The sequence below is a fragment of the Antedon mediterranea genome, chromosome 6 (assembly GCF_964355755.1).
Source record: "Antedon mediterranea chromosome 6, ecAntMedi1.1, whole genome shotgun sequence".
Taxonomy (NCBI): Eukaryota; Metazoa; Echinodermata; class Crinoidea; order Comatulida; family Antedonidae; genus Antedon; species Antedon mediterranea.
The window spans coordinates 25,770,590-25,796,290 of record NC_092675.1 but is presented as its reverse complement, the minus strand read 5'-3'; the positions used below and the strand labels follow the sequence as shown (position 1 = coordinate 25,796,290).

The 25,701-nt window shown below is 31.4% G+C and overlaps 1 protein-coding gene across 1 annotated transcript in view; it reads left to right on the top strand.

The window, feature by feature from the left end:
• Nucleotides 1–16,391, top strand: part of LOC140052267 (atrial natriuretic peptide receptor 1-like) — a 69,204-nt gene extending 52,813 nt beyond the window's left edge. Inside the window, exons 14-21 of the mRNA XM_072097741.1 lie at nt 1,278–1,491; nt 3,059–3,146; nt 3,819–3,958; nt 10,279–10,431; nt 13,108–13,206; nt 13,495–13,586; nt 14,963–15,179; nt 15,816–16,391. Coding sequence (XP_071953842.1) covers nt 1,278–1,491; nt 3,059–3,146; nt 3,819–3,958; nt 10,279–10,431; nt 13,108–13,206; nt 13,495–13,586; nt 14,963–15,179; nt 15,816–15,886 — 1,074 coding nt within the window. The 3' untranslated portion in view covers nt 15,887–16,391. The remainder of the gene's footprint in view (nt 1–1,277; nt 1,492–3,058; nt 3,147–3,818; nt 3,959–10,278; nt 10,432–13,107; nt 13,207–13,494; nt 13,587–14,962; nt 15,180–15,815) is intronic.
• The last annotated feature ends 9,310 nt before the right edge of the window (nt 16,392–25,701 follow it).

The window sequence follows — 25,701 nt, the reverse complement described above, 5'->3', positions numbered from 1 at the left end:
AATTAGCAAAATGATGCATCGGGTCATGTGTGTTTTACAATATCGGCAATATTTTATAATCGGTACAGAGTATAGTCACAATATTTCTGACGAATGTTTTCCGGGTTTTCAAAATTTACATCACACACCATTAGATATGTTAGATAGAAAAATTATTCTTTTCGTATCACTTATTGAGTACGAACTTCGGCATCCACCTTACGTCACCAACAGGACGACAGAAGGAGAATAACAAATTGTTTAATCAAAAATCAGTTACGTAGAACCTTTAAGTTCTTATCCTTAAGATATTTTCTTCAAGATATTTAGGCTATAAACATTTCTGTCTTTGATTGGCTATATTTTTTAGACGTTATTTTGCATCAGGATTTACAGTTCACACATGGGAATATTGCTTATAAAAAGTTGGCAAAACCAAATTATAAAGATAATCTTGTATTTTTTCCTCATAAATTATTCAATATTTCATATATATATTATTTACAATATTAATTTTAAATATTTACACGTGATTTCATTTATCAACGCAATATTTCAGAATTGATACCACAAACCGTTGATTTTTTTAATTTCTTTGCAATTGATTTAATTTAATTGCTTCGCTATTACTATGTTAAATGATAATTTCAATTCGATGATAAGTTGAATGAATAATTTAATTATTTTGATTTAATTAACTTGGTGAGTAATTAATTAATTAATTAATAATACAACGTTATATAATATTGAAAACATTTTCGAATAAAAATATCGAATTGTGACTACTAACTACTATATCTAGTTTAATCAATAATTATACAATTATCACATTTTTAGAGAAATGTATTATTACTACCAATCTGTTTTTTTTTTTCATATTTAATAAGGGTAATCCATTCAGCAGTTGCTGATCATTAGGGACCCTCAGAGGTTCACAAGACAAGCATATACACAAGATGCTCTACATAAACAAGTCTTATTACAATTAGTCTTTGGGAGTAGAGTTCATTTTATCCTTAGAAAAAATCCCAACATGTGACGAGACTTTTAAATATTTTTTTTTAAATAACTTTTCATTTTTAGTTTTATCTGTTCAAAATTATATTGATTTATAACGTATAACTTAATTTGGGTTTTTTAGTTTCATTTTGTAACTTTTCATTTTTAGTTAAAAATATTAGTTAAATCATGTACCATTTTTTAAACGTGCTTCAAAAATAAAATTAAGACTGTATGCATTGTGTTAAATGTGTATAGGTAATTGTTTGATGTTTTTGATATTTTTTTTTTCTATGCAGTTGATTACAAATTGTTGGCAAGATTCAGCCTTAGCCAGACCCACCTTTAGTCATATTAAGCAAACTCTGTACACTATTAATCCGTCGAAACTCAGTCCTGTCGATATGATGATGCAGTTAATGGAGAAGTATTCCAAACATCTTGAGGTCCTTGTCAACGAACGAACACAAGATCTTATCCACGAAAAACAGAAGACAGACAGATTACTTTACAGTAGGTTATTGGATTTTTGTGTTCTTTTACCAAACCTTAATAATCTACTGAAGAATTAACACTTCATAATATTAAATTAAATTACATGAGTGAGTGCGTTTTATTTTATTTGAGACCTATGAATCAGGAACTATAATAATTCATTGTGCGCATGCGGGAACACTGGGGTGTGCTTCCCTCACTCGATATCCCGGACTAACGGCAAAACAATTAATGCTTATGTTTGCTTATTAGGCCGTACAAAATCAAAAGTTTCTTATTATCATAAGTCCAATTCCGATGCTAGAAAAGTATTCCTATAGTATACACTATTATCTTATAGATTGAACGCAATTTAACTTTGTAAACTATCTTTAACAACGATAAAATACTCCTATGTATTCGTCGTCAACTGGCATGCTTGTATCGTAGTTATATATATCGTTAAGTTTCAAATAGAACCGTCGACACTTCTGTATTAATGTTCTTAAATAAGTGAAGTAGCTATGACAACACACGAGTTACAGTTATAATGCGTATAACATTAAAATTAGAATTAAATTGATATATTAATAATCGATGTGCGATGTCGCCATAATGGCGAGAGTGCAATTTTAGATATTATCATTATAAAATATAGGCCTTTTACTTTCTACAATACTCATTATAGGTCATTTATGATATTATATTGTATCATGCGCAATAATACAAAATTGTTAGTATAGGGAAGTTCACATTAACTGAAATATTCTTCAGCGTTAATTATTTTAAGAATTCCATTGTAAAATATTTATTGGCCACTTTATATTCATGTCGCAATGAAGCTCTATACTTCTTTCAAGTTGGTAATTAGTGCCGAAATTAATAATCCTTATTAATAATTCCCAAAACTCTAAACTAATAGAAGCAGAATATTTTGGAATAATAAACCGGTTTGATGTAATTAAAGGCTAGCGGCAGTAAAAGGTGGTTTTAACGAGATAAACTACTGTATGAATATTATGTGAAGCTTAAATTACTTCGTACATTATAGGATATTTTGTCTGGAATTTAAACTACTATCATATACTTTATCACACTTATTGTGAATCACTTTTACGTAAATATTTCCGTTTATTTGTTTTCATGTATAAATGACAAAATAAATGGTTAAATTCAACCAAAAACCATTTTCAGGTAAATACATCTTTTGTTTTGATCCAATTTTTGGTCAAAGTGGATAACTATTATGTTACATTAAAATGGAATATTAAAAAAAAATTGTTAAGAATTATTTTTTCAGTGGACAATATATCTTTAAAGAAAGACAATTTCTACCTTTTTACTAATAATGTATTAACCTTTATCAAATATTAAAATTCTCAACTGTAGTATGAATATTATTGAATAAATTTAATCAAAATATAGTAAAGTCATAAATCGGGTTAATAATCTAAGGAAACAGAATATATGAATATCTGGATGAGAGCATTCAGTGACATACGACAAAACTGAATATTATCAGAAAACCATCTACGATACTTTTTACTAATGTAATTAACGTCATCAATATCTAGATTTACAAAATTAAATTATCCTTTCCTCTCAGGTATGCTTCCTAAGTCTGTAGCGGACGAGTTAAAACGTGGGAAAAGCGCAACGGCAGAATCCTTTGAAGGTTGCACCATATTTTTCAGGTACGCTATTGAAAATGTTTAAATACTATTAAACAACTTGTACAACGAGATATCAAGAAGCAATGCCTTATTCCATAATGCCGTATACATATTTTTCTTTAAGCAAGATTATGTAAGATTTCTGAAACTCCAAATTATGGTCAGTTTATGGTGGTTACTCTTCCCTGGTGAGTCTATGGGAAGAGACATACGATAACTCTCTATGTTTAAAATACTTGGATAATTAGGAACGATGGGAAAGTTCTTTTTAATTATTACTAAATATTTTAAAGTATACTTTTAAATTCAAAGCATGAGTCTGGAGATTATGTAAGCCTCTGAAAACTCTAAATTATGATCAGTTCATGGTAATCTCACTCTTCTATAGTGAGTCTATGTGAAGATACATACGATCATTCTCTATGTTTAAAATATTAGGATAATTAGGAAGGATTGGAAAGATCTTTTTAATTATAACTCAATGTTTTAAAGCATACTTTTAAATTCAAAGCATGAATCTGGAGTCTGATTTGTAAGTTAACGAGAATTGTGTTAAAGTCACGCACTGGCAAAATGATTAAGGCTATGAATACCAATTTAAATACTTTCTTTTATCACTCATTGATTTTAGTTGAGAAAAAAAAGATCTAACCTCATAAAAATATATTATTAATTTTCTGTTTTCCCTTACAGTGATATAGTTGGTTTTACGAAACTTTCAAGTTCCAGTTCACCGTATGAGATCATTGCTCTTCTCAACAAACTTTACGTGACCTTTGACTCAATCATCGATAACTACGACGTATACAAAGTTGAGACAATCGGAGATGCATGTAAGTTATCTAGCTGAATCCAAGGAAATCGCATGTATATAAGGTCTACAAATTTTGCCCCGAATTCATAATTATGCTTTAATAATTGCTGTGTATGTCGACAGATATTTAACCACGAACACACCAATATAAAGCATAGTTCACCTTAAGACATGCTTTATTTTTACTTTCTATGATCGATGTGTCAATCAATTAAACTGAATAAAGCATAGCCGCCATTGATTTGTTGGTGTAAGCCGATGGGCATTGGGTGTTAGTCCGTAATAGCATACAAGAGTGAGCACCCTTCTGAGTAGGCGTCACCCCTAAGGTGATCGCGATGTTTATTATAACTTACTCCTGCATCATAACGCATTGAATCATATTTTCATATTCCATAAATATTTTTAGTAAAATGAACACAAGTGAATTATTCTTTTGGATATGATATAGAGAACTCACTTAACCAAATGTAAATATAATTGAATATAGAAACAGTTTAAGGCTTATTCAATCTGACGGGTTATAAGCTGATTTATTTAAAACAGACGAACCACTTGAGTTGACACATTCGCGTTTATTAATAACTGTAGGTAATCCCATTAAGGTTTTCTAAAGTACACTGTAATGTATACATACCTCTTGCGAATAAATAGTATAGGTGGCCTATCGATATGATATTATCAATCGTATGAAGAGTTACGGTATCTCCAAGTTTGAAATATCTAGCAAGAAGCTGCAACCACATTCATTATTACGAACGAAATAATTGACCAAAGAGTCTAAGAAGTACATTAAAGCCAGAGTCCGAAAAAGAGACTAACAATACTACTGAATGTTCCCAGGCCATAGATGATGTATTAATTAATGATAACCACTCATATGTTATAAATAATAGGAATAATACAATAACAGATATAAACCAAATAGTAAAAAAAGATCCTCATATATTTGAGGAACTTAATCAAAAGGGTTTTATATTTGCACATTTAAATATACGTAGCCTAGACTTACATTTTGATGAACTGCAACGTATTCTAAATAACAACAATTTCAATGTTTTTGGCTTAAGCGAAACATTTCTAGATAATACATTTATTGATGAAGATTTTCATGTTGACAATTATATATTACACAGACTAGATAGACGTAAAACTAAAAAAGGTGGAGGTGTAGCACTCTATATAAACCTAAAAACCAACCACAAAATCAGGAATGATCTAATGTGTAATGAACTCGAACTCCTATCTATTGAAATAGTACGTGATAAATGTAAAAATCTAATTGTTCTATTGTGGTATAGACCTCCAAATACTACAGCAGTTCTTTTTGAATATTTACAAAATATATTTCAAAAGATTGAACTGGAACACAAAGATATTATGATGATGGGAGATTTAAACTGTGACGTTATGTCTGACAATCCACATTGCTACACAAAGAAACTAATTGAATTAAGTGAAAATTTTAATCTAAAACAGATCATTGAAGAACCAACACGTATAGAAAAACATTCCTCTACATTAATAGATGTTATGTATTTCTCAAATGTTTCTAAAATATTAAAGTCTGGAGTTATCCACGTCGGCTTAAGTGACCACTCAATGCCATTCGCTATAATAGGGAAAGGGGCGAAAAATAATAAAGATTCCAATAAAACAAATAAAATTATTAAACAGGATCATAATTATAAAATGACACGAAACTTTAAAAAATTTAATGAAGACAGTTTTTTAAACGATTTATTAATGGTAAATTGGAATGGTATTACCGCCAGTGGCGACGTAAGTCAGAGTGCCAAACTTCTCGAAACTACACTAACCAACATTTTAGATAAACATGCTCCTTGGAAAAAACACAGGGTACGTAAAAAAACAGCTCCTTGGCTCTCTGATGATGTAATTGAAAATATGAGAGAAAGAGATAAACTCAAAAGAGAATGTAAACATTCTAAAAATGAATCACTCTGGAAAAGGTACAGAAAGTATAGAAATATGTGCAATAAATTAATACGTAAAAGTAAAGCTAATTTTATTCAAGAAAGTATAAAAGAAAATAAAAACGATGTAAAAAAAACATGGGATACCATAAGATATATTATATCGTCAAAAAAGAAAACTCAAACTATTCAAACAATTTGCAATGATAATGGCGATGTCCTCTATAAAGCTAAGGACATCGCAAATGAAATTAATACATTTTTCTCAAATATAGGTTCAAATCTTGCATCACAAATACATGAGCCGATAAATGATATAAATTATGATGAAATCGATGCTTTCACCGAAAATAATTTTGAATTCGAACACATCACATGTGAATTTGTATATAAATACTTAAGTAATCTTTCAAAAAACAAAGCCACTGGTCATGATAACTTACCACCGGGCATTCTAAAACTGTCTGCCCCGATTATATCCCCAACAATTACAAGAATCATAAATCACTCCTTCACAACATGTAAATTCCCAAATACGTGGAAAATAGCAAAGGTCACGCCAATTTTTAAGAATGGTGAAAAAACTAACCCTAATAATTATCGTCCCATTTCCGTCCTACCTATACTTTCAAAAATAATTGAACGAGTCGTTTTTAATCAACTTTATGCTTTTTTGAATAATAATAATCTGTTATGTATAAATCAATCAGGTTTTCGACCATCATACTCAACATCTACTGCACTTACAAAAGTGACGGAAGACTGGTATAGTGCAATAGACGAGGGTAAGCTGGTCGGAATCTGTTTACTAGATTTTAAAAAGGCCTTTGATACGGTAAACCATAACATACTATTAAGCAAATTGAGACTTTATGGTTTAAGTAAATATGTTTTAAAATGGTTCGAGAGCTATCTGTCTGAGCGAAAGCAATTCACAAATGTAAATAATACATTGTCTGACTATACACACATCCAATGTGGAGTGCCTCAGGGGTCAATCGTGGGCCCACTTGCTTTCCTCTTATATATAAATGACCTATCGAAAGTTGTAAACAAATGTAAAATAAGTATGTATGCTGACGATACTATAATTTATTGTTCTTCAAAAAATGAAAATGAAATATACCAAAGTATAAATGAAGAACTTATACAAATCGACGATTGGCTAAAAAATAATAAATTGAGTCTAAATGTCTCTAAATCCGAGTTCATGTTGATCGGATCGACAAACCGATTGGCAACCACCAAAGAAAAAAATAGATCAGTTAATATAGATAACGATGTTGTACCACGCGTTCGATATTGCAAACACCTCGGTATCATAATAGACGAACATTTATCATGGAAAAATCAGATTGAATACATTCGAGGTAAAGCTCTAAATGGATTGGGTATGCTTAGACGATGTAGCTATTATTTTCCACAAAACATATTAAAACATATTGCAAACTCTATTGTAATACCTTACTTGAGCTATTGTAACATAATTTGGGGAAATAGTAGTCAAACTCTAATGAAAAGAGTTCAAACTATACAAAACAGAACAGCTCGAATCGTGTGTGGTCTAACATGGGACACACCTAGTAGTGAGGCACTAAGGCAAATTAATTGGTCACCTTTATTTTATCAAGATAGATATGAATGTTGTATGGTTATATATAAGGTTTTGACAGATAATGCCCCACCTTACCTAAATAATGTATTTACATTCAATGATATAAATTATAATCTAAGGCACAGTGATACACATCTATTCATCCCAAAGCCAAAAACCGATTTTAAAAAACGAAGTCTGTCTTATCGTGGAGCAATTATATGGAATAGTCTCAATGTTGATACCCTTCCAAATTCAGTTAAGTTGTTTAAAACGTATCTGAAAAATGCATTGTAAAACATAATGGTATGGTAATCTACGATCTACATCCAACTTTTAAAATGGCTAAATACTAAGTAAAATGTGTGTTTTATCACTATTATTTTAAGGTAAATGAAATCCAAAAGACTTATTATGTATTACAGTTGAATCCCCATGAATTCTACACTTCGATAAGGGTTTCCGTTTACACGGGAAGTACCGGTATGGTGTACCCTAAATAGAGGTGTCAGATGAAGGGGATTCTGCTGTAATTTTGTTTCTTTTCAATTTCAATTTTTTTCGTTTCTGTTGTATTTATATGGTGTTGATTTTTTTTGTTTTGTAATACAGTATCACGAACTTGTGTAAAAACAATCAATATTGATTGAACGAGTTGTACTGCACATCAGTCTCGTGTCTAAATAAAGTTTATATATATATATGTTAAACACGACAGGGGTGGGAATCAGATAAAACTTATGCTACAGAATTAGACAGATTCATGTACAGATATATCGCAATAGGTTTTTTTTTTCAATGTGGTTCTGCTTTCCAAACCAGTGATTTGGACACCGCCTCCTCTTACACAAACTTTTTACATTAAATGTAGTTTGCTTCTGCCTACGACAGTTACTACAGCGCAGTGCAGTGCATATGGGTCATGTACACCGGGTAAACCCTTACTCTTAAGAACAGTTCTGGTTATTTGTTCACACTATATGTATGTGTACAAAGGACCTCCAGAAGCCTTTACGGTGAAAGCTTTCGATGTTGATCCTTTTGCGGCCTTAACTGCTCGGCCAGTCGACCAAAAGCAGCCCATAGAAAATCGGAATATCATCTTACCAGTATTACCACGTTGGTAACCGAACCGTTTCGAATATTGTATATTTATTATAGTAGCAATTGTAATTAATAACTTCAATTTGCCACAAGGGGTTATTAGCGGAAATTTATCTAGATGTTTTAAATATACTAGCTGTTTTAAATATAGATTACGGCTTTTGGCAATTTTCAATTAACGAGTGTAAAGGTGCACATCATGTTCTCGTGAAATTGAAATGCTAGTCATAATAAATTGAAGAGCGATATAAAATACATAAAAGTAGCTTCAAGGAAGATGAATAGTGACATATATTGCCTTTTACCATTGAATTATGATTAATCTGTGCAATATTGGTAGCAATTTAGCCTTTTATACTAGCACACATTCTGACCTCTTAGAACAGTAGTTTCATAACCTAACCAACATATTAAAATTGAAATAACAACTATAAATTTGTAAAAATATTTGTGCACAACCTCGGGAGATTAAAGAAGTTACAGCTCAAATATTTCAGCCATTTCTGTAATACTGTGTCACACGTGTCTAAACATAAGACGGCGTATTACGGTAGTATACATGTAACATTGTATACAAAATGTATATATGACACATGGACAGATTAATATACTATAATATTTGTTACCGGTATCAATCATCTTAAATAAAATTCTAAGTCAAGTTTATGCAAATATATTCATCTTAAATAAACATTCTATGCAAATGTCATGTAAATATATTCATTATGAATACCGATTATTCTAAGTGCGTGGCTTATTAATATGTATTTATACTGAATTATTTACAGTAAAGTATGTCAGCAATATAGCAAAATTATTAGACAAATAAAGCAATAATTACATTGAAATAGTAGCTACTGTTTAATTTACAGACCACAATGTGGAAGAAAATAGATGATAGTAAAGATAATAAATAACTTTAATCGGAATAAAGAATCATTGAAAATGGATACAATCAGATGGGTTACATCCATGTACCTTGTTCCCAAATGTTTCGGATCAATTCTAATGTTTAAAAATTGCGTCCAATCTTATATAAATAGAAAATTGGCAAAGCAGAAGATCTGAACTGTTGAAATTAAACACAAATTAATATATTGTTTGGTTATTTATTACAGAAAACTGATATCTGGCTGTTTTACTTTATCGTTTTGATTTAGCTTTTCGCTTTTTTTTTTGTATCTCCATTGAAATCCAGCCACTGATACCCACATCATTGTCATTTTTTTCAGTTATTTGCCTTTGGATCCATTGAGATCCAGCCACTAATACCCACAGCATTGTCATTTTTTCAGTTATTTGCCTTTGGATTTATAATATATTTTTTTATTTTCTCTATTTATAATGTCATGTTTTATCACACTATAAGCCTACAGAATTTGTTTTAACTATTCCGTACACAACCTTGAATATTGTAAGACTACATGTACTTTCTTTTAAAAAGGGTATATTCATATTAGAATATAAGAAATGATAGAATAGTTTTTAATAGAGATATCTTAGTTTTAAATAGAGATATCTTTATTTCCAACTAAATGACAGGTTGGCGCGCCATACAAATAAGATACATAAGACATAACCACTTTTGACACTACTCAGGACTCTGCATGTGGTTGCGTCGTTTATCACACCTTTTGAAATGCATACATCTGCAACAATATGTATAGATATTAATAAATCTATTTTTTTTTATTTCCACATTAGATATGGTCGTCTCCGGTCTTCCAAATAGAAATGGAGATAAGCATGCCGGTGAAATTGCAAGCATGGCACTGGACCTCGTTAGGGTGTGTAACACATTCGTTATACCGCATAAACCAGACACCAAGTTGCTAATTAGGGCTGGAATTCATTCTGGTAAGTTAATTTTCCAATCAAATCAAATGTTGATTTATATTTTTGTTTTGACCTGCTCCGCTTCAATTAGATTGTAATGTCTAGTTCAGGTATTCAATAGAGTCATCATTGAAATTAGATAAATGGGATTCCACCAGCAGACTCAAAATATGATTGAAGAAGTACATAGATATAAGATACTGTACACCTTAATCCACCTGCAGACTCACCTATTAGAAAAGTGGAAGAACTTTGACTAGATTAGTGGGATTAAGATATACCATAATCAATAATTCGCAACCAATCCACCAGACCTCGTGGAAATGCTCGATTCGAGGGATTTTTTTTTTAAAGTGGAAAATGGGTTCTACTGTATAGGTGCTCCGTATAAATGTTTTTTAAGACTAAATTATCGATATTTTGACTCTACAAACAATGCGACGATCATTTACTATACTTATATAACTCTAAACATTTTACCATAAGTGACATTATAAAGAAAAAGAAAGTGACTGAATTAGCAAGAGTAGACGTACCTATACTCGACAATGTAATCAAATTTGATGAAATTGAAAAACACATACACTTTATACATCCACATCAATCAGGTCATTAAGTTTGAATGGCGTTAAATAACGTATTGTCGTGTATCATTGTCCATTAGATGTATTGTCCAATGATTTTATTACCGCGGCCCGAAACTGAACTGAGATGATAATCAAAAGATAACGCAATGGCCTTAATATAAACCATTCTTCAACAACAAAAATGGAGGTTGCTTGGACTTTCGGGATCGATATACGTTGTGTTTACGTTTTAGCCATTGATATAATGGAATGAATGAATTATAATTAATTATGAAACTGAAAACCAGTAATTTTATTGAATAATTACATTTAAACGTGTTATCAAATTAATCAGCGTTGGTTATTTGTGCATAGATTTCCGAATTGGAATATCACCTTTTAGACATAAAAATGGTTTATTTTAGTCCAATGCCGTGTATTATTACCTACCTATGCCACATTATGTTTATTATCATTTCTGAAGAATGCCTTTGATTCTACAATTGGTTAATACGAGTCCATATATATTTATAAATCACTTTTCATAACTGTGAAATATTATTAAATAAACATTCATTGTTTAGATTATAATAGAAATTCAATTCAACTTTTATTTCAGACAATTGTCCATATGGTAAATGTACCCATGAGGTAATATTACGTACTGCAATCATTTATAGTCTTATTATACATTGTTTGAAGTAATGGTTCAGAATGCTTATGAAAGGTCTCATTTAAAGAAAATAACTTAAATATATCAATAAAAAAAAGTGACGTCACGGTGGTATATCTTACACACTATTTAATTTCAGCTTGGTTTAAATTTGACTATAATTGTTAGGAAAACATATATGAGACATGTTACCAATACCAATTCAGTGAAGTTGTTTACTGCCTACACAGTTTAATATCAATGTACTCTGTTAAACTCTATTTAATAATTTAAGAAATTTAGATGTAGGTCTAGATGTGATTATTTTTTAGAAAATTAAGCGCAGCATTGTTGCACAAACTCGATATGTGCCCAGCCAGAGGCGAATTGATGATTGGAGTTTAGAAATTTCAAAAAATCAATATTTTCTCACTTGATGTGGTAAAGAATGTATTATAGAGTCATCAAGAATGAAATAGTAATTTTTTAATACGATTTGATTGATTGATTAGCTTTATTTAAACAAAAAATTTCCATGTCAAAATATTAGATACGGTAGGTCTACACTGAAATAGGATTTCTTTTTTAGTTTACGCTGAGTACCTTTGCTTCACACAGTGTACCTCACAGGTTTATTTTAAATATTTCCAACCAATTTTCAAACGAATCAGGACTAAATTAGTACTAGCGTTATATTATTCAGTGCATGGAATCATTTCAGATCTTCCTAGGGTCTGAATACCTCAGAATCCCAGTGGATCTAACACCCATACTTTGTGACCAATCTTCTATCCACGTAGTCACAAACCGCGTTCTATATAATCTCATCCATCACAATGTTTAATGATGTGTGTTCAATAAAGATCAATAAAATGTCATTAACTATCAATCAGTGAAAGAGCGCATATGACGTAATTCGTGTGCAGGCACTAGATGGGATTTTCTGAACGTTGAACGTGTTATTTAATACTTAATATGTACTCCAGGCAACCGCTTTCCCATAGGCGGAATCCTCCTATCATATTGTCAGTAGTTAAACTACAAAGTGCAATAGTACCATAATGTACAATCGGAATATAAATCATAATAAGCATAATGACTATAGCATGTATTTCGCTCTCAAGAAGTTTCATTTATAATTGTCTTCTTCTTTAAAATAAAACATGATTTTCAAACGTAAAATGGCATTTCTGAATAATTGAATCTTCATAGGAACATTTTTCTGCAGTACAAATAGTAATAATAATTGTAATCAATGGATTGTTTGTTAAATTCACTAAATGAGAAATGTTTTCAATAATTTCTTACATTGATAATCTTTACATTTCATGAACTTTGCTCTTTGATAGGAGAACATTTAAAAATTGTAATTTTGTGTTTGGGTTTGATATACTTCTGTATAAAATTATACTGTATGAATAAAAATCAGAAGTAAATAATTTAATAAATCCAATTCATAATTGTTTTGTTACATTTTAGGTCCTGTTGTGGCTGGAGTTGTAGGACTGAAAATGCCGCGGTATTGTTTATTCGGAGACACGGTCAACACGGCATCTAGAATGGAATCCACAGGAGAAGGTATGCAAAGTAATAGCTAATTTTAGTGGACAATTAAACATGATGATAGCTCAACGTTATAGGCGCAAACCTAAGCGTTGAAAAACTGGTATGTGAAATGCATTCTAAAACGTGATTGCTATGGAACATGTACTACCGTTATCGTATAATTATTACAGTGAAATAAGCTATCAAATTAAAGAAAATTTAAGCGAAAATACAAATTGACGTAACCATGTTTATTGCGAGGGCGTCCTACAATAGTTTTTAGAAAAGTTGATAAAATGATGATGATATGTTATTTTTCAGCTTTAAGAATACAGGCTAGTGATAACTGTAAGAAAGTTCTCGATAAGATTGGTGGGTACAGTGTGGAAGAAAGGGGAGAAATGCAAGTGAAGGTAAATAATAAACAATTCAGTTCAGATTCAACAGTCATTACAACCAGGCTATATTCACAATAATAATGTCTGGTTCTTTCCCATTGGACGCAACGCACTTACGTATGAGCTTATTAGTATAAGTACCACATTGTGTAGAAAGAAAGTATGGAGTGAAACAAAGTTTCTGGAAACTGCATACTTATATTTCGTCACTTGTGATTGGTCAACTTAATGCACGTAGGCCTACATCACTGCATAGTGGCAAAGAGGATGAAGCGGTAAGATCTTTGTCAGGGCTAACTTATAAAAATATATGATTTGATTCTCTTTTTCCGGTCTCAATCTTGGAATACGACGGGTTGTCTAAGAACTGTTTATTTTAGGAGATATGGTTTCTTCTGAAATGCAGGTTCTCAATACGATTTGGTTTCTACAGAAGAAATGTTTCAGGAAAACACTTTAACTAGGACGTGTAACATATTCTGAGCCCCTAATGAGGTTACTGTCCAAAATATACTATCTGAAATATATATTATCATGATATATAATAGTATTCAAAATGTCTTGGAAATTAACCAGTTAGTTACTAGTATACACTTAAGTGGTCGAAATGCAATTATGCTTATAATTGCTCAAAGATGAAAAATGACTAGGCTCCGTTTTTAAGACACTTTCCCGCGTAAGTTTATGACAAGAGTTAAACGAAGTTGAGTTAGGTTTACGATGTATATTGCCGGGTTTACCTTGGGAATTGACACCTGCATCAAATACAATAATGAATGGGTATCATCAAAGGTTAACCAAGACATAAAACGTAAATGCTGATATTTGAAATTAATCTTAATTTATTACTAGAAAATGTTTCGAGTTTATGGGATAGAGCAATTTCTCTTTACTGACGTATTTCTACGAATGCCCCATTTATTTTGTTTACATGGCATACCTTCCGTGTTTAAGTGTCACACGGGTACTTAGTAGAAAACATGTTAATGTATGCATCTTACGTGATAGTCACAGTTCACCTCTAATATCATTGTCGGGTTCAGTTTGTGACGCAATCTACCGTCACTTTGAAAGTGTTTTATTGCTCATAATTCCAGAATTGTGAACCGTAAATGAAAAGATTGTCTAGGCCTATAGGCAAATTAATACATTTAAAAACACACTGTAAGTCAATCAACAAAAAGGTATAGTATTATTTTAAGAAGAAGAAATCGCAAAAATTAATTCGATAGTGTAAAACATAATATATATAATTCCATGACACACCTTGTTCTACAATGGACGCTGGATAAGTACAAGCCATGGGAAGAGAAGGTGTTAATATAATTTATAGTCAAAGTTTTATTAGGCAGGATTAATAATCTACGTAATAACTTTGGGTTTTTTTTCAGGGAAAGGGAATGATGAGGACGTATTGGGTAATGGGGCGTGTGCGTATTCCATCACATTCGTTACGTCATTCACATCATTCAATCGCAACAACAGGTGGATCTTCATCTGGACTAACATCTACTAATATCATAATGGATGAAGAGGACAATAGAACAAAGAAACTATCTCTAGAAGAACGAAGTGAAGACGGAAGTTTCAGAAGATTTTCTCTTCCAGGTACAGGTGATCAAAGCACTATTAAGCTATGTCTACAATATCCAACTAGTTTGACAAAAAAAGTATGATGTGCCCAAATATGGTAGTGATATGACGTCATCGTGTCCATATATGATCACATTACATAAAGTTTGATATTGTAGACAGAGCTTTTGATTTAGTCCTCCCGTTGATATGACTGTGATAGTAGGCCCTGTGTATCGGGCATGCGCAATACTATTTTCCCAATTAACTAATGCAATGACATGTGCGCGTTATTTTGTCTTATAATATTATTATACATACATATTATCATTATAAGTTAAATATCTCGCAAAAACTATAAACAAAATGTATTAATTATAAATCGTAAATACTTGCATACCTAAATATATAATTTTTGTTAACTTATTACAAACTAGATAAACAAAACACTTGTTATACCGAAAAGAGTTGTATCTCACTTTCCTCTGATTTCAGCCTGCGTATGCCTACGTCAACTACATACATTATGTTGACCATTGGTTATACTATAAGGCCTAAGTTTGACTATTTGAAAATCAATATGAATTGTACAATTGGCCGGTCAACGTCAGAACAATAAACTGTAATACTGCCATCATCATTAATAATTTATTATGTTTTTGTTCCTTATAGGTTCCATAGAAGAAAAAGACGGTTTAGAAATGTCAGAGAAGTTATTACTTATAAACGAGAGTTCATTTTAACTTACAAAATGTGTTTAAACAACGTCTTCACCAAAGTCCGTTCTTGAAAATCAGGAAAACCGAACCAGCCAGATAAATTATTGGATTACTATTACATATTTATTGGTAGAAAGATTTTTTAAATAAAAATTAAAATGTATTGAGATAAAAACTTCAACTTTACTGTGTAAGATATTTGTAACAAATTGCCATCGTTTAGTGTAAAAATACAAAAGACAGAAGAAAAGGTAGATAAAAAACATCCCCAATTTCCTAGATCAATCCTCGCACATTACGCCACACATTCCAGATTCATACAACATTATTGATAAAGGAAGACCTAAACGTCAGTCAAATGTATAAATAGTATCGTAATGTAAAAATGTTATATATTATTACCAACAAAACTTTAGTTTGTAGACGGAATTTCCAGCAAATATAGCTTACACATAGAAAGTGACAGTGCACATAACGACATACCGTTACTGTAACTAAAAACCGAACTCTTTCGAGTGAATGATATTTCAACCATGGACCTGAAATGGAATTTCGATTTTCAAGAAATTCACACATGTTATTTAAATGTATCAAATTAACACAAACCCATACAAATAAAAACAAAATGTATAGTATTTTGAGTAAAAACGAAATTTTAAGATACCATGGTAAATTAGCGAAAATTACTCACGCCATTGCAATATTCTATTTTAACGGCCGTCGGAAGCCTCTATATTCACGACGTCACATATACACACGATGATATCGAGAGCGTGTATGCCGCCCGATAGTCAGTGAATGATCGACGGCCTGGAAAGATACGCGAAGCGTTGACACTAATACTAATTTATTCAATATCTAATGTTGTTGAAATATAGGTCCCTAAAATGTACTTCGTTTGTTCTAAAACCCGAATTTAGAAGGCCTACCTCCCAAACCTTTACTAGGCCTAGGCCCCCCAATCCAGCGCGCGGAGTCGATCCACCACCCACATCATGCGGCGAGGCTCCGTTTCATGTGCATCCAAGGACCAAAGCGATATCAACAACTTGCTTCGCTCATTGTCAAGCCAAAGTAAAAATATGAATAAAATTCGTTTTCGAACTGCCTGATTCGTGACAAATAAATTATCATCTCATATTACTAATTTAATTCTGCTAAACTAAAAACTAAAGAAACTAACACATTTTAGCAGTATAAATTACGAACGATATACAAAATACACGAACGGAAAATATGGATACGCATCATTGCGCACGGAGCTGTATCCCGGACAACGTTGCCAGGCCAACTTCGGTATTGCCAGAAAAAAACCGTTGATTTTAAGATTTTAAATCGTCATTTACTCGATGAATAACCGTTTATACGGTAATAATTTTATCTAAAAAAATTCTAAATACGTTTCTGCAAATGCACAAGCATTTTTTAGAAAATACTCCATAGATTTCAAGAGTTATAGCCAAAAAACTGCAAATTTTCCATTGGAGGGATAGGAATATATTCGCAAAGTGACGTCACCCGCGAATTTTTTTGATTTTCAAATGGGGCTTTCCCCAAAAGGGCCAATTTATATTTTGTAACAATATACATTCTAGCAACACCTAATAGCCCCCAAAACATCATTCTAAAATGAAAAAAATCGAAAATCCATTTCAGGTCCATTTTAAGCGTGGTTGTCACTAGAACGCAGCGCAGCGACGTATTGAGGCAAAGTGCTGTATTGCGTAATCACAAATTAGAACCGACGATACAACAGTGCTGCAAACATCGCAGGTTTGATTTCACGGAGGCGGGGGCAAACACAACTATTGGAAGGGAATTTTCTTACATTGCGTAGGTTGCGTTACGTTGCCTCGCTAGTGGGAACCAAGCTTAAATGAGTAAACCCTCGCTTTTATGCGTTACGTTGCGTTGCGTTCTAGTGGGAACCACGCTTTAGGAACTACAAGTGACGTATTTACTTGTTTACAATAATAGATATATTTATATAAGAGATCGATTGAGCGTTTCTTGTCTACTATTAACACAGGAGTGAAAGTGTTAAATATTGATAGTTCTTTTTACGTGTAAAACGAAAACATTGAAATTACTTGGTTAATTTAGCCGGAACGTTTACTGTAATATAATATAATGTAATTGCCAGTGTACATAGTAAAAGAAAGTTTTATTCCACGTTACGTACGTGATTTATATAAATAAAATATATAGTATTTATTTATATTAATAGATAATAATGGCACAGCCGTTTCCATCCCATTATAACTTCCAGAAAAATGTTATTTTTAAAAATAATGTATTTGTATTCAACTGTAGCCATGTATAATAATAATAATAAGTGTATAGGCCTGGTTAGGCCAAACACCACCCCTCCCACCCACCACAAAAATGAAAATCTGTTCAATTGTTTAATTCGACCAGCGATTCGTGTGTAAGATAATTGTAGGTTAGTGTCAGTTTTGCTTTGTTGTGTTGCGTTACATGAATGTAAATTGTATTTCGCAATGTGTGTGTACCCGATTGCCCATTTGAAATGCGTTAAACTTTATAAAATGCTTTTTCATATCGGTGAACCTATTATTCTTTTGAAACGCGTTTTTGTCGCACGCTTCATCTATGCAATCGGCCTCAACACAATGCTCTGTTCTTGCCTAAGTATTGCTGTCTTCCTAAAAAAGAGCAATACATTGTGGATTTAAAATTGATACCAAATGTAATGACTGAGCTGCTGCAGTTTAGTATCGTATAAAATAATGTGCAGTATTCAGTCCTGTTATATTAGTGGAAGATCAAAACACGTCATCATTACGTAACATGAAACAAAATGACCAATGCTCTTTTTATTTGTGTATATTATTTGTTTGTTTTTTATATTTGCTTTCTTAAAATGAATCTCTTGAACGAATTTGTTGTCTTATTATTCTTTTTATTCTGATGGTGCCTTCACTATAAAATGTTTTAAAATCCAATGCCTCCATCCTATGCTTTTCCATGGCGTGTGAGGTATCGACATGGCAGGAATATAGTAAATGGGAAGGTTTTAAACTATATTTGAAAATGATCTGCTACTTGGAAATTGTGTCTAAATGTCCTACTTTACCCCCAGTGTGTTGTTAGATTTGTTTGTTATACAAAGTGTGTACGGGGTGGGAAGGGTACTCTCGCTATAGTGTCAGATAACGTGAGGACTGATCCTATGTCTTCGTTGATTTTCTATACCTATGTACTGTATTTTACAAACATTTAAAAAGTCAAAATGTTATTATTTGTTGATGCAGTGTGTATTGAAAATCATGTGATGTACAATGACGTCATGCCGTATTTTTAAATAAATAGTATTTATATTGAATGTAGATGGTGCACGAAAGTGTATTTCATCATTATTATGTATATATAATGTTTTGAGTTCTTCTCGTGTCTTTATAGTTTGTAATATACAATTATTACTAATAATCATGTTTAACATTAATTTTTAAAGTGATTTTAAGCAGTGATCTAGTAATGTCGATTACTATCAAGAGGTGAAGGTGTCATTCAGACCAGCTACCTGTTACAATAATTATAAAAATGTTGTGTGTATATTAATTTGGTAAGCCTACAGGAATCATATATTATAAGCATTAGTTATTTTGTTGAATACGATATCTATCCTATATTGATAATTCAGATGTGTCAACCAAAGATACATGTTCATTAAACACAAAAGTAGGAGAAAGGGTTGATCTAAATTCGCTTCACCAGTTGTAGGCCTAGCAGTAAAATTAGTAATGCATTCGACCAGAGCTTTTTAAATTATCATGTAAAGTATGTTGTCCTATTCAGAATTAAACTTGGTTACTGAAAGATCAGATTACCAATAAGGGTTTAATTACAAGTTTTTTTTGGAGGAAGAATAATTTTCTTAGGGCGTATTATAAAGTCATCATACATTCGATTCGATACATGATTGTTACGCGATACAGTATTAATAGTACGTATATGTCACGAGAATACTAAATGTATATTATTAGTTGGCTTGCTCTACTGGATTTTCGTTTATTTATTTTTTTCTCGGTTTTATTTTTTTAATTTTTTTATCACATATAAATGTCCCGTTAGCCGATCCGTATGACCAATGTTATAGAGCTTATTTAATTGTATTTAATGACATAGGCCAATTCGATGCCATTTACATTATACAAAAAAGGTAATATAAAAACGATCCGACGAAGGGTGTGATATAGTGTTTTGGGCCTCATGTGTAAATTATTGCCCGATTATTACGACACCACTCAGTGCCAAGTCTTTATTGATGATTTAGTTTCTCCTCTAATGTACAGCCTATAATAGCTACATTCTGTATTTGCGCACAAGTGATTTTATGCAAAATATCTGTGACCATGAATAAAGAAACTGTTTTTGATCAGTCGAAATTGTTGTTCTTATGTCTTAGATTAGTTTCACCCCGTCTTTCAGATTGAAAATATTAAAAAAAAGAGAAGCGATCCAGATTAGAAAATGGTATGGTGCAATAGTCCGCGGTAATAGGGGGTCGTCGTGTAAATACTGTCAGTTAAAACCAATTTTTATCCCCGGATCCCAAGATGCGGACGAACAGGGAATTTTTGTTTTATTTTTATTAATGACGAAATAAACTATATCTAAATTGTACAAAGTACGTAATAATAGATAAAATATAGTAAATAGTATATTTATAGTATACGTTAATCATATAAAATACTCCAAGATACGTCGTGACGTATTTTGATTTTTCCATTTGTTAGAACAAATTGTACAACTCATTCAATCAACATTGATCGTTTTTACACAAGTTCGTGATATTACACAATAATCTAACACCATAAAAATACGAAAAAGAAAGAAAAACAAATTGAAATTGAAAAGAAAAATTACAGCAGAATCCCTTTCATCTGACACCTCTATTTATGGAACACCATACCGGTACTTCCCGCATAATAAACGGGAACCCCTATCCAAGTGTCTCTTTTAGGATTCTACTATAGTACATAATAAATGTTTTGTTTGGTCCATTTATCGATCGATTCTATTATCTCCATATTTCTGCATTATTGGAACGGACTATATAATGAACCAAGTATACATTTAATAATATTAATAGCCAAATTAGCAATATTTTTTTAAAATCTACAATTAAATCTGGATTTAGAAACCAATGGCAACAACAATAATAATAAAAAAGGTCTTATAAGCAACAATCAGGATTAAATAGCAACTACTTTAATTGCCAATACTTATTATAAATGTTTTATGTTATAAAGTAAGGTGACTAACGCTGAGTATACCAATAGCGTATAATATGATGACATTTATGTATAATATATAATATAATATATTAACTGTTTGAGTGTTTATTGATTGCAAATGGAACCGTAATTACTTAGCCATACTATCGGCAAGGGCTCACTCGATTCTGGTGGTGTTAGAAGAGTCTTCTCGACTCGTGTGCTCTTTAAAGAACCTACTACATCTTTCACTACAGCCACTGATCATAACTATGCCCTCTGGAGATGTCACCCAGTATAAATAAAATGTTTCAATTCATAAATAATAAAAATGTTTAAAAAAATGGTCCGACAAATCTCCCAGCCGGATGCCCATCTTTATTTCCTCCTCGTCTACTAGACTAACATTGAAAATATACACATTATATTCAAATTCTAGTTCCATAACATGTATAATTGGGATATTAAAATAAAATCTATTGTTCAATGTCAAATTTGAAAATCGGCTCATAGTCTTCGCCATCACGAAGAACTTCCATTTTACTTGGAATTCCATGCTCCTTTTTTGGGAAATGTTACTTTGGGCATTTATACTTTGAAAATTTCCGGTGGCAATTATCTGATCCCAAATCCCAGCAACCACCCAAGCAATCTTCATGGCATACATAGCCTTCGGCATCTACAAAACCAAAAACAAATTTGGTAGGCCTATTGCGCATGATTAATAATTTTAAAAATATATTTATGGTTTAAGAGATAATTGGCAGCCATTTTGATTTTATGCATATTAGGTAATTTAAAATGGGCAGATCAGGATTGATTTTGGATATAACAATATATGTATATAGTTGAGCATGTTTCAGCAAAAAAACTAATTATTATAGTGTTCAACAATCAAAATTGAGGTAGTCCACAAGTTACTTACCACAAGTGCTTGGCGATTGATTACGAGAGATGATAATATCTTGTATATTATTATCTAAAACAATAACATGCCACTGTGATTCGTTTGTTAGACATAGATTGTCGTTGTCTTGAATAAATATGTGGCCCTTTTCCACTAGTTTCAATGAAGTTAATGACAACGTTTTCAATGCCGTTCTGGAGATTATGATGCTTGCTCCACTATACAAAAAATATACAGCAAATATAGGCCTAAGTTGGTTGTATTGAAAGTAATTTACAACTTGAAATAAAATTAATAATTATGTATATATTAACATCTTTAAATAAGTCAATATATCACTATCGAATACATGTCTTTTAAGCATAGAAACAACTTATGATATTATGAGATGGAACTTCATGTTTAGTATGATAAAGATAAGTCAAGTAAAAATGAAAATAACTATATACCCATCCAACTCATTTCCATGTACTTCTCGTAGATTTCGCAAATATTTCATGTCATGTTTCATTTCAGGGCTATCACCAGTAATCTTTAGGTAACCCTTTATTACTTGAATATTTTCTAAAGCAAACAATATTTGATAGGACGTTGGTATGACACCATTAAACGGATCTCTAGAAAAAAACATGTTTAATTATACGTTTTCATAAATAGTAGCGGTAGCGATAGCGGTAATAATAATAATAAAGCGAGAGTATAGAAAGCGTCATGACAAGGTAGCATTGTGGGTACACTGGGAGATTTTCAGTAAATACGGAATCGAATGTACTGACAAATGGTATGACCAACAGCCATTAGAAGTCACAGAGAATAAACATTCGAATTACTTGGGACATGACAGTTTACACTGATAAGAAATGTAGGCCCACACATTTTGTTGTCATAGCTGTGTAGAAAATACAAAGAACTCGCTTTGAAATCAATTAGTGAATCCAAGAAAAAGTTATAGTGGCACTGATTCCAAACGTAATTGACGCTCTTGGAAACATTTTCAAAAATTTAAAAACAAGGCATGAAAAATGTAATGTACCGGACATCGTAGGGAGCGCTCAAATGACGGCCATCCAGGGAGCAGCACACGCTATGTCTCTAAGGGAAGCAGTTGAGACATGACCAATAACCCAGAAGATAACCAATAAAACAAATAATAATAATAATAGTGATAATGATGATAATAATGATAATGATGATGAATTAAAAAGCTATTATTACCCCCGAAATGATTCCGTTTCTATTATCACATTGTGTTCAACAACAATACAGTTTCTAAATGACCCAAGGTTGCCGTCGTGGATGTATTCATTTTTATAAGAAGAAAAGTCAATTCCAGTACAAGCTATAAAAACACAAATAAGAGGGTGTTATATACAAAGCATGAAAAACAGTACTTTAGACTCATTGAATATCTGAAAATCATCTACCAAAGCGTAATTTCTTCTTTATTCTACTAAAATTTCACACTACAACAGATGTGTTTATATTGAATAAATACGTGAATAACAATAACAATAGCAACAAAAAAACTAATTTTTTATCCGAATTCAATGTCACCGTCTAAGATTTTGTTTAAAAGTGTCATGCCCTACGCTACTTGCGATTGGCTCGACATCTGGTTGAATGACTAACATTCATAGAAGAACTTCCAAAAAATTATGAACTACTGATTTTTTTTTATTAATAGAATTGCAAAGAAAAAGATGCAATAAGAAAATGACAACGTAAATAAATAAATTGCTTTTATAAACTGCAGTAATGTAATTTTGTGTGAGTAGATCATTGACATCTTATGCATTATGTTTTTCTCATCAGTTATTTAATATAGATATAAACTTTTCGGTACACCACGTATATTAGTACTGAAAAGAACTGTAGAGTTTCTTGACATTTCGATCAATATGCTTTGATCGTCCTCAACTTTATATCAACATTAGATTTCGTCATGCAAACCTTCAAACAATATATTATTTACATTTATAAATATACATTATTTATTATTATATGTACATTAGTGGTATCTGTTTTCACATGTGGAGATATACTTGACAAATTAAAAATGAATAGGATGGTGAAAATGGCTTAAACAGTAATTGGGTTTAATGTCTGCCGTCAACTTGAGAAACTTACTACCCAGTGACCCACACATTAGAGAAATTAAAATTGTGTTTAAATATCAAACAAACATTATAAATCAATCCGATAAAGCAAAGAAGTCCAAAAACAAAACTGGTGGTTCAATTAGACCGATCCCTGGTTAGCGACGAAGGCCATGCCATGGTGGAATCCCTTTTATCGTAGGCCTATTAGTTTTTGTACAGCGATTAGAGGTTTCACAAAATTAGGCGCTATAATATAAATCAAGGGATATTATTATGAAATAGATTTAGAAATCCATTCATACACCCATTTACACATAGGACGATAACGATCGACGATAAATAATAAGCCTGCATTTCCTTACGTAAAACAAAAGAAATTAGAAAGGTTAATCATTTATGCTGTCTTTGAAAGAAATATAATTTCTTTTAATCCAATAAAAACAATAAAATCTTTGTATTGTCACGATATTATTGCTCTTACTAATCATGTGTGAAAATATTTTCATAAAAGGAAGCAGATGGTTATTTTATAGTTCTAGAATGAAAACTTTTTAGATATCTTTTGTTTTATGTATGAAAAATGTATTTGTCTTATCGGTTATCGTCGTAGTATAAATGGGCCTTAAGACTTTAATAAATGGAATTGTTTATTAAGAATGTTACTCTATTTTGAATTATATTGTATCTTATTAAATTTTTGTGAGATTTTGAAATCTTTTTTTAGGCCTATGCTCTTTGAATTGTTTTTGTTATGATTGTATTTTTCTGACGAAATATACTTTATACTTTTATTCGTTTATTCAATAAATATTCATTAAATGTTCTCCACACACGTATTAAAAATACATAAATAAAAAATTATAATTATATAAACACGTACGATAATAACAAAATAAAAGACATAGTACAGTATGTGTGGAAGGAAACCCATATAAGTTCGAAACTTTACACCTCCCAGAAAAAAATAATAAAAAAGTTGGGAAGAAGATACAAAATACGATATATCCTAATATAAAGTGAAACTATTATTTCACGATAAAATCTCATAGAACAAAATTCCCACAAAAGAAGAATTACCTAAAAAGAATGCGTAAAAAGAATTACCTACATATTACATATTTTAATTATTGTGACAACTCATAATTTCAGAACAGAAAATTAATGTTAATGTTTTTGTTCTGAGTTTATGAGGTTTCACAATAATTAAAATTAGTTAGTCCAAATAATATAACTAATTATGAATGATTTAATAGATGTTATATGGAAAATAATGCACTAAAACTACTACTAATAATAATAACGATAATCATAGGCCTTATCTGAATGTGTTAGATCTAGAAAGAATGTAAAATAAACATTTACCGTCTGCAGATTCTGATATAAACCACATAAATAGGAAACTCGTGTATTTCAACAACGTAAAAGCCATTATTGTTTATTTTGTAGTAATCAACGTACATCTGATATAAAAAGAAAACACATGACCGTCTTGTCTGGGTTTGGCCAAACTAATGCTTGGTTCTCAATAGAGACGTACCGTAAGTGATTTGACCAATCACAACTTTAATATCCTTTTGTGTGTTCTATACACTG